At 39.4% G+C, this 11,079-nt stretch overlaps 1 protein-coding gene across 2 annotated transcripts in view; it reads right to left on the bottom strand.

The window, feature by feature from the left end:
- Positions 1-2,388: 2,388 nt before the first annotated feature.
- The window catches only part of PDLIM5 (PDZ and LIM domain 5), an 86,526-nt gene continuing 77,835 nt past the window's right edge, over positions 2,389-11,079 (bottom strand). Inside the window, exons 5-9 of one of the 2 annotated variants that reach the window (XM_009273540.2) lie at positions 10,841-10,956; positions 6,184-6,201; positions 5,716-5,888; positions 4,030-4,066; positions 2,389-3,383 (exon numbers count right to left, since the gene is read on the bottom strand). In XM_009273540.2, coding sequence (XP_009271815.1) covers positions 3,290-3,383; positions 4,030-4,066; positions 5,716-5,888; positions 6,184-6,201; positions 10,841-10,956 — 438 coding nt within the window. In that variant the 3' untranslated portion in view covers positions 2,389-3,289. Of the gene's footprint in view, positions 3,384-4,029; positions 4,067-5,715; positions 5,889-6,183; positions 6,202-8,162; positions 8,180-10,840; positions 10,957-11,079 lie in introns of both variants that reach the window. The other variant, XM_009273541.2, reaches the window with a different exon arrangement.

Here is an 11,079-nt window from a genome sequence, read left to right as displayed (position 1 = left end):
ACGGGGACGGACGACACAAAATAAATACATGATTTATGACACGTTGTTTCAGGACTGACCAAGAGTGAGGCAAGTATTTTCCAGTGGCTATGGATTAGCTAAACTACAAATCTGGAAAATCTAAACACATCTTCACTCAGGACAGCGAACTGACTCTACAGTTTAAGGCCAAAACCAAATCTGTACCAGGTTGCTCAAAAGGAGATGGTTAAAAATGAACACTAAAACATACTCAAAAGGAGATGGTTAAAAATGAACATCTAAAACATACTTGGAAATAGGGTGCTGCAGAATTAGAACTAATCAGTTACTAAAACACATAAACAAACTTTACATAAGGGCTAGACTTTGCCTTTCTAAGCTTTAAGTAACCGTCTTGAGTTGCAATTTACACATTTCAGTGAGGGCTTTTACTTCTATTTCCTGTCCTTCCAGCTGCTGAAAAGAAAAAATCTATTTTATCCACACAAAAATCCCTAGTGGGTTACAGTTTAGGGATAAATAATAATAAAAAATCCACAGGGATTTGTCTTGGACAATGCCTGCCTGAAAAGTTGAATATTATTAAATTGGGATATTTATCTGCAGATTACTGATGGAAGAGAAGTTTCTATTTCATTGTTTGTCATATTCATCCTTCCAGGTGATCTCAAAAATGTAAGCTTATTCATTTATATCAAAACCCACTCAGTATTTTTTCAAAGAGCAGATGTATGCTGGGAATCAGACATGAGCTGGGGCATGTTATCCACATGCAAATGGAAAAGCAGTCCATTGTTTTGGAAACAGTAACAAGGTCCAAAATTAAATGTCAACAAGTGTTGTGCAATGGGGATATTGGGCGAAGAGATGACATCTTTAAAGCAGTAAATGAAATTCATTTCACACGTCCATAAAACATTTTTGGAACTAGTAATTTGTTACTATTAATTTACAGGAAATCTTGGTAGCCTTTCTCAAACTAGTCATATCCTCAATAGATAGACTCTATGACTATCTATGTTTAATTTTAATCAAAACAGAGGCTTCTATACTTTGGATTATTTAGAAAGGCTTTTTCTTCCATTTCTCGCTAAAGCAACTCACCCTTCAAAGGGATAAGAGCTGGTAAGACAGATAAACATAATGGTAAGTTAAATACCAATGATTCTCATTACCTAGGGACATCTCCAAAATATAAAAATACTTGAAGGTCAAACCATTCTGCCCATATGAAGAAAAAACTTACAGAGAGTCTAAGTAGCTTTCATTGCACTGATGTCATCTGAAACTCCTGTCTTCCTTTCCATTCATAAAAAATTCTTTAAACCCAGCAAAACAATTTTAATACACTACTTCACATTCCTATTTAATACGCCAGTATTCTATCAAATGATTATACTGTGGTGTATGTGCAGTCAGTAACACACTTGGGTTTAGTAACACAGTACTCACTACCGAGTTACGTGGGGGGGGGGGGGGAGGTAAAGAGGGTTGTGGGGGGGGGGGGGGGATTCAAACTGATTGGCACTTCTCATCAAAACAGTCTTTAGTGAAATTATTAAAGTGAATATTTTCCCCTACTGTCCCTAAGGAGTTAACCCAAAAAGTGTGTAAAATGTGATATGCCTTGGTCCATCATGACCAGTGCAAATTTAATTGTACTTATGCTGTGCATTGTTAGGCATCCACATCGGTGACTGTTAGTGTTAGATGACTTGGTTATTACCTGAAGTCTCCATTTTCTGTTTGGCTTTTCCTAAAGATAAAATGACAAATACCATAAGCTACTGCTGTACTGTATAGCAGTATAAACCATCTGAAAAGGAAACAAGCTTAAAATGCTTCCAAAGGTCTCTCTTCCTTTCAATTTTCCAAGTCGTGCAATAAAATAAAAAAACCAATCCCCCCAGGTCTGCAGAAGCATTTGCAGTGGACATCAATCTGTTCACAGGACCAATTCCATCAGAAAAGCGTGTAGGTCAGTTGCACAAGCTACAAGCCAATTGCAATGGTTCTCATTAAGCAATTATGAAAGCCTGGCTTTTATATGAGCTTTACAATTCACCTTTGAGGTTTGAAACCTCTCTGATTCAACACACGTTGCAAAAGCCGAGACCGAGTTTTACTTAGTAGAATTCTTACTCCTGTAGCCCCCCAAAAGATCAATCATTTTATTGATTTCTGCAAATCTCGTGTTGATTTTGACAGCACAAACACATACCCCATTGTTAACATGATCAGGAACTCTACTACTGTGATAGTTTTGTACAATTCAGATTGTTTCTACTACACAGCAGGGATTTGTTTCCCTTACTATAACCTGTGAAGGTGCAATGAAATTACAGCTCCGTGCACGAGAAGACTGTTCAAGGAGTCGGAGAGACTCAAAAGAAAAACAGACAGAGCTAAGATAAAAGCAACTTTTATTAAAATACTCTTCAAGCTTCAGAAAGCATAAATTAATGAATGTGTAGCTACTATAATACATTATTTTACAGGAGAACCATAGGGTCATGAAGCTTTTATAAACACAAGAAAGCCTATGAGCTTCACTCTGTAATAAATACTACCATCTTATCTTGTTCTTGTTAGAGGATGTGTTGAAGCTCTTACAGGTACACAGCAACATTCTGCTCATTTTTTTCTAAGTTTTCCACAATATGAACATATTACTAGTTTAAGCAGCAGAATCTTTATATTGAGCTTGCACTTCGATTGGTAACATTGGAATTGTTTTTTTAATTTCTTTTTTATTTGCTTAAAAGCAGTCTGTCTTTTTGCTCTACTTTGTAAAACATTTACAACCACTCTAAAACTGACCTGCTGAAAATCTAGTGAAATCCAAGATAATTATCCTGGTAAGTACAATAGTTTGAAATAGGTGCATACAGTCCCTCTTCGTCTTCTTCCCCCAGCCCCAAAATCAAAGTAATACAATTTCTTATTCTTTTGTTCATAATTTTCTGCTTTCTAACAACCTACAGTAACTCAAACTCAGCAATGCAAATGACTCCTTTACGGCAAAAAAAGAATCGCAACAGCCATCTCCTCCCCCACGTTGGGAGATTCAGTCACCCAAGTTGTTCTGTTTTAAATATGTATTTTTTGTCAACTAGTGATTAGCACAAAAACATTTTCATCTCATTTTTTACACATCAGTAGGAAAGTGTTAGAAAAGTATAGAAAAGGCTAGAATTTGTCTCACAGTAAGGCTAGTGAAATACGTTTTCTTTTTCTTTTTGCAAAGCAGATGGAAAAGAAGAAAGGAAGGAAGTGTTTGAATTTTGTTTTTGCAACTTGGGTAAAATCACTGGACATTAAGAACACGTGCTGAGACTTCATGGTGCCAGTCACGTAATTTTGTGTATTTAGGGCTAAAGACGTGGATAGGAACCTTTTCCCTGTAGAAAGAAGCGATAGAAGAAAAATAAGAAAGAAAGAAAGAAAGAAAGAAAAAGAAAGTTTGTCTTAAGCAGTTTCACAAGCAAGCATGCAATCTCCATGCACTATTCCTATCTGCACATTGCCTTCCTCTCTGTCAAAAACTTGGATCCAGTGTTAGGCAAAGTCAGTAGAAAAACTCCCACTGACTGCAAGAACCATTAGATTTAGCCACTGGTTGGTCCTTGTTTTGGACAACGCTTATCCCAAAGCAAGGAGACAGCTGACCCTCCTTCACAGTCCAGAACGGTAATACTTTCCAGCTATGTCTTTCAATCTGATCCGCGCTTGCAAATCAAAAATGCCTGGTTAGATTTAGGAAAAGGAAAACACGTCGACAAGCTGACCTCGTACAGAAAACAAAATCAGTCCAAGTTTATGGAAAATCTCAAACTCCTGCACAAACATTAATACTGGACTGCACCAACAGATTTAAAAAGGTCGGACTACGCAAAAGAGATCTTGATTGTTACATGCTGAAGTAAAAGGCAAAAAAAGAAGCAACGTTTTAAAAACGCCCAGATGTCACACAAATGCACCAAACACTATCAGTTAAGAATTAAAACATGCAAAGTATTAAAGTAATAATGTAAAACATCAACTCACTTAGTCTTCTTTGCAGCTTCATGTTCCGGTTCTTTCACTGCAAGAAACCAGAAAATTTTTATTTTCTAAGGCACTGAAGTTTCTTTCACTGCAAGAAACCAGAAAATTTTTATTTTCTAAGGCACTAAAGGCACTGTACCACTGTACACTGAGATTCTGCCCTGTGCCAATGCATTCACCACAGCAAGAAATTACAACAAGGCTCGTTAGGACTCCTACAATTCTAAATACGCCCCAATGGAAATGGGATATGTCTATAAACTTCAAGAGCCCCTTTGCCAGCAGGATTGCTAAAAGGTGGCTCTGCTGGTCTCTGCCCTTTCCCTTGGCCCACTCTCCACGCTGGCATTGAGAAAGGTGAGTTGAGAAGGGGAAGATGAATGGAGGTTGGGAGGCATTTCTTTTGGACGAATATCCAGTGGGTTTATACCAGGGGATAATCCAAGCATCTGTTTGCAGCCAGGTTGTGACTCGTCAAGGTGCTTGAGGACTGCACATGGGATAATGTAAATTCCCAGCCCTGATTTTAAGTTTGGCAAATCTAGTTGCAGCCACTTTCTTACAGTATTTGTCAACATGATTAATTCATCAGTACTGGATGACATGTTATTTGACATTCAGGTCTCATATTCTGCCCTAACAAGGATTAATGAAGAGAATCCAAAGATAGACAATGATCCATTAATAGACTAGCGCAACGCAGGACCACAAAACAATCAGGTAAATGTCCAAGTTCAGAACATTTATCAGACATTGACAATAATCCTTATTTGGGGAGATGTTATCATTGGCTTCTAGAGTAATTCTGCCAGAGAATCAATAGTTGATTTAAGCAAATCTGCCCCCAGGGAGGGGGTCCAATTTCCTCACTGCCTTCTTTACTGTAGCACTAGCTAGGAAAAGCAAAAGAATGAAATAATGACCTCTACATTAGCTGCCTCAGTCTGAACATGACTGAGCTCAAATCTCCCGATGGCACTTCTGATGGCTTTTACACAACATTACAGATCTCAGCCAGTGAATTATAACTGACAGCATAATATGAAATTGAAGTTTTACCATAAAATTATATGACTGGGAATGACCTTCTCCGCATCATCCGTTCCAGTCCGCAGTACATGTAATCACACCACAGCATAAGCAGGGGGTGGAAACATGACCTGGGAATAAACTGAGGAACTATGGATTTATGCTTCTGATTGGTTAAATCATTGCAGATCACATACCTTTGTATGACTGTCAAAGATTTTCTACATGCCTGAAAACACCTTAATTTTTCTGAAGCATTAAATTTGAACAGGAATTTCGCCATTTTGGTGATACAGGAGGGGAAAGAAACAACAAATACATATCTGCCAACATCTTTGGAAGTAGAAATGGAAATTTTAAGATTTATCTAGAATGTATTAATATTCAACTCAATCAGGAATAATGTCCAGTCATTTATATGTCCTGAGCTATTTAGCAATTGCAGGAGTTTTACAAAAATATTTTCCTACTATAGTCTTCTCAAACTTTTTTCTTTTAAAGAGCTCACAAAAATTCTGCCTACTGGATTCATTATCCAAAAGGGGAAATGCAAGTGATGTGACTGAATCCTTTTACTACTTCCCCCCGCCCCAGCTTTTAAAAACACCTGTCTGTCCAAGACCATTACTTTTATTTTGCTTAGCTCAAACTACTCACTGTGATCAGTGCCAGTGATTTGGGCAAGGATGCGGAAAGAGCGGGACTGGGTGGTGCCTGTCCGGGGATGCCAGTCTTCGGTATCTTCGATCAGTCGCTTCTTGCTGGCATCGCTGTGGGTGGGTGTGTGGTAAAACTCTGTATAGGTATCCACAATGTGCTTCCGCGGGGGGCTGCATCAAGGAGAGGAGAGAGCAGTGAGCAAAAAGCTTCAGAGACCACCTGGGTTGGGGTAGCTACAAAGACATGGACTTTTCACAGCGTTTAAAGGCAGCTGCTGCATTTGTATATGGATGTGCAGCAGTGAGTTCTACAGGCACCCCTGAACACAGATTCAGTTCTGTGAATCAAACACAGCTTTATAATCACTCTAACCCGACTGAAATATTTTTCCTTGTTTCACAGCTGGAACATTTGAAATAGTAAAAAGACAGTATTATCAAGACATCTACATATTTAAACCTTTACCGTTTGGGTGGGTTTTTCCTTGGAGATGACAGAGTAAGACAGCAAGAGAAAGGTTTCCCAGCATAAACAGGAAAAGGAGAAAAAGAAAACAAGAAATAAAAGTCAGAAAGCTGAAACAGAAGTGCAGCTAATTATTCTATTGAATTAGTTTTGTGGGAAAGGGCACTGAAATCCAATTAATAGTGATAGTCTCATTCTACTACCAAAACTGCAGCACAGAACCCCCATACTTAAATTAAACTCACAGCAATTTCCTTACAGGAGTAAGAGTGCGATTATATTTGTTTTGGTAAAGCAGGGTAGTCTACTTAGTTCAGATCAGGTGCTCCAGACAAATTTTCCCCTTCGTTCACAAGAGGCAAAGCACTAGCAAGGGCCACCCACTACACGCCAAGTCTTTTTCAGTTGGCAAAGCCTGGATCAGAACTAGGCCATTTGAAAGCACAGGTAGCGATGTTCTGGAGCATGTGAAGACACTGATGCTTGATACGCTCTCTGAAAGTCAAAGAAGTGGGGAAATTTTCCCCACAGTAGCCTACATGCTGTTATCAGTCTCTGTGCTAGCAGACTTGCAAGAATATAGCGTTTTAAAACTTTGCTTTCAGTAACTGATATAAAGAACATGTAACGACACTAATCAGTTCAGGAAAAGATAATAGAAGATTCATGCGTGCATATTACTCCTAAAGTCTACATTCATTATCCCAAAGCGTTAATCTTCAAGACCCTTTAACATACATTTATTTTTACATAATTTACAGGAGATTAACTGTGCAAAACTAGCTCCTAAGACACAACAATTCTACAGAAAAATCCCTTTAAAAGTCACTTCCATTTTTGCCACTACATCCCCACTGTATTTTTAATGTCCAAAGTGTTTCTGGTAAGGAAAGGTGGAAAATATGAATGAGAATGATATAAATTATTAAATGTCAACAAGTAAGAATTAGGCCCATTGAATGGAATGCATTAGTAAATACTTCAGCTTAAAAGAATACTTAAAAGAATGATGTGAAAGGTATCATACAAAATTATAGCAAAAGATTGAATTTACTGACACACAGTATTAGTGAATTGCACATACCTATCAAGGTTACTAAAAGGAGGGGTACAGAAACAAAAACAGTGGTATTTCCAGGATGGAGTACAAGAATTAGAGAAAAATGAACTAAAGCATCAAAACAGTTAATAGCAAAAATAAAATCTGAAAATTAAAGCAGTAATTAAAGGTGTAGAACTCCATGGAAATGTAATTATTTACATGCAGTTGACTGCATTCTAGCAACTACCACAATGAAATAAGGAGTCTTTCACATTTGTTGAAAGTAGTATTATAAACAAAATATCCTGCTGACTTCTCTTGTTGCAGATCCTACTGGTCGCTTTTTTAGGGCTCAAGAGTCTACTGGTAATGACTCACTGAGGCAACAAGGTGGTGCCAGAGACAAAGGAAAATCCAACGAGACTGGCTCTCCCTTAACTCAGCCTTGAGGCAAGGGGAGAAAAGAGAAGCCAATAAAACCTCAATCATATTTATCATCCCTAACTTGTACAAATCACAGTATATGGATGTTGCTCTTATTTTTGTTGTATTATTTCAATATCTGGCCCTTCGTTCCACAGTCCTCAAACCATTTTTTGCTTTTGTACTTTATTTCACCATTCACTAGTTGTATTACTAACACCAAGTAGCCATAGGTGCACCAAGAATTTATCGATACACACAAACTCCACACAAATGTTTTGTGGAAAAAAACAAAGCTGCAAAATTTAACACAATGAAAAGCAAGATTACATCATGTCCAATGCTGACAAAACCATTTACTACACTAAGAAGTTACTAAGAAAAGCTGAAGCTGTTTTGCAAAATTTAAATATAAAACTCTCTAAGAGCTATAATTTTGCAAAACAAGAATACATGCTGGTTATTCCAACAGGAAAAACGACCATAATTCAACTCCAGTGCTGTTGATACTAACTTTGTCAATGTTGTTATCTGCAAGGGAAAAAAAAAAAAGTATTTGATGTGTTAATACATTCTTGGCTTCTTGAAATATTACAGGAGTTTCCAAATCCAAGCTCTGGTAAAGCCATATATCATGTAAGTCAAACTTACAATCACCAAGAGAAGCTACAATGGAAAAATTTAGCCCAGCTGAGCTTAAACTGAGTGATGTCTGTGGACATCTTCTTACCTTTTTTAAGCAGCAGGCACGTTTTCATGCAAAAGTTGGCAAGAAGGTGTTGATAAAAGCGTAATTGCACACCGCCTAGTGAAGGCAAATTGCTTTCTTTCTAAGCCAGGACTAAACAAGGGAAACAAAACTTCCTTCCCCATCCTGAAGTAAAGGCAAATAGTTTATAACCTGAATGTGGTTTGAGGGGAGCCAGGAGGAAGGGAGGAAAATCCGAGTACAACAAGGTGCACGTCTGAAGAACTGCATTTGCTCAGCAGTGCTATTTATGAACAAGATAAGAGTTGCTTTTTTTTTTTTTTTACTATTTTTAAGAAAAATGAATACTACAAAACACAGGAGCAAAATGGAATTTATTTCAGACTGATTAATTATTCTAAACTTCAATGTTTCTGATATTTCATAAATGTCATTGATTCCATTTTAAATGGGGAGATAGTTAAGCATCATTGTAGAAATGTAATTTTAAGTAAAACTAAGTAAGTAGTGTAGTGGCAGACCGATACAATCACTTTAGGGGTTTTTGTTTGCTTGTTTTTGCTTTCTACCTTAGGACTGCAAGACAGTTAGACAGCCCAAACACACTATTGTAAGAAAGATGGCAAAATAAAGTCATTTTTTACAGCTCTAAACGTTTTTAAGCTTTCCCAAACTAGATCTGCAAGGTTGGCAGCAAGACAAGGATTTCTTCACCTGTCAGCTGTGATACTCTTCAGTCGGTATTATTCATCCCGTAACTGTAAGGCAAGGCACTTAACAGCACTCGCCCAGTCATCCTATCTTGATTGTCAAGTGCTTACTCTACACCTGCAACAGCTTCCTTCCAGGAGACGTAATTTTGTTGCTATTGTTCATCTTTTTCACTACTAATTGCTGCTTTTGAGTACTCCGTACACAGTATTTGCTAAAACAGCATTCCTGGAAAGATAGAGACAGTTTGCCAAAAAGGGTATTCAACAGGTCTACCAGCATTGAGCAAGTCCCTGGGATCTCCCGATTTCATCCCGCTTCTATGCGGTGTGGACTCCTGCCATCAGCTGTTTAAGAAAGGGCTGGAAGTTACCGTGACAACAGCGTGATATAAAATGCATACGGACTGCATTATAGGAGTCCTCATATGGAAAATATTCGTACTGCAATATAAGGGGAATAGGTACCTAAAGAAGTTTTTTTACCCCCATGAGAAGCTCAATTGAAACTGCAATTTATTCTGTATTTTAGTTGACGTGGATGTTTACCTTTCTGTAGGGTTCTTCATATACTTTATATACTGAGAGAATATCAGAGGAGAGAGGTACTAGGCCTATTCCTCCAGCCCCTTTCCTTTGAGGGGTGGGAAATAGTAACCACAGGCTTTAGGTTTTAAGCACAGGTTTTACATTCTTAAGATTGAAGAGAAACCTACAGTTCCCCTCCTGCCCTTTTTATTAATTAATTCAATCTGCCGGACACTGCTGCTGGGCATGGAGGCCAACTGGCATGGGACCGCTTGCGCTCAGCCGCCTCCTCTCCCCACGGCACAGCAGCCACTGGGAACCGGTCCCTGGGGCGCCGCAGTTCCCGAGCCCTGCCCAGGAATTTCTGGGAGAGCCCAAGGCAGCCCTGGCCAAAAGCATGCCGCCGAAACAGGGCAGCGGTGCAGGTCCGAGCGCCCAGGACTGCTGCTGGGCTCAGCTTAATTTACTAATCTATTGTTTACTAGTCTAGATGCTACACCACGTATAGTATAAGCCTTACAGTCCCTTAAATGTTAAGTCTCCGACACCCACTTTAACATAAACAATTATTTGAATACGAACATGACTCAAATTTTAAATCTGTGTTGCTTTTTTAGGGTAAACGTAACATTTGAAGTTGAGGTATTTACATTCTAACGCTGCAAAAAATCTGCTGAACCCTGCCAGCTTCCTTGAATGCATCTTAAAGTTTCTCACGTGTTGTGCAGAGAAGTAATGCGACATCTGTCCCTTCTGGGACCTTTCTCCACCAGTCCTGCCGGGGCCACGGCTGGTCTTTCAGAGCATCTAATTCCCAGCCATCGCAGCACCCACCAAACCCTTCTTGACAGATCGCTCTGCATTTTTGAGTGCCTGCTGCTTTCAGTCACTGTATCAGGAGTCAAAATACACAGTGAGACACGGACATCGAAATTAATACCAGGCTTGTTGTAAGGTCCAGAACACATCGTGATACAACCCACTGTGTAAAGCATTTTGTAGTCTGATTCAATTTAGCTGTGACACTTTATAAACTGATATAATGTCACTCCTGGGAAAAATCATCACTGAAAGTCTGGCTTGGCCCTTCGAAGCATCCCTTTTAAGATGCAAGTCCTTCCTCAGAGATTCACTTCTGAGGATTAAACGACCCCTCCAAGCTGTGTTTTACTTAGCCCTTAAACAAGCCTAGCTTTTTTCCTGCGAGGAAAGACCCTCACAGCAAAAAAAAAAAATCCCACCTACCCATTTTGCTGTTTACTCTCCCCCTGGTTTTCTCTGAATCCTCGTCGCAGCCCCTCAGCTACATCCTGGGCGCCGTCGCCGGCAGAGGCGCTTGGGGCGGCATTGTGCGTGGCGGGCTGCCGTGGGACATTAACTGCAGGTTTAGCAGCGCTCGGCGCAGGCGACCGCTGCTCAGCGTTAGGCTTGGCGTTAACATGCAGTCCAGGCGAGCAAACGGGGGCCGGGGCGGCAGCCGCAGG

Source organism: Aptenodytes forsteri, unplaced genomic scaffold (assembly GCF_000699145.1).
Source record: "Aptenodytes forsteri isolate BGI_AS27 unplaced genomic scaffold, ASM69914v1 Scaffold93, whole genome shotgun sequence".
Taxonomy (NCBI): Eukaryota; Metazoa; Chordata; class Aves; order Sphenisciformes; family Spheniscidae; genus Aptenodytes; species Aptenodytes forsteri.
Note: the sequence above shows the minus strand (reverse complement) of the source record. Positions and strands in the feature narration are given on the sequence as shown.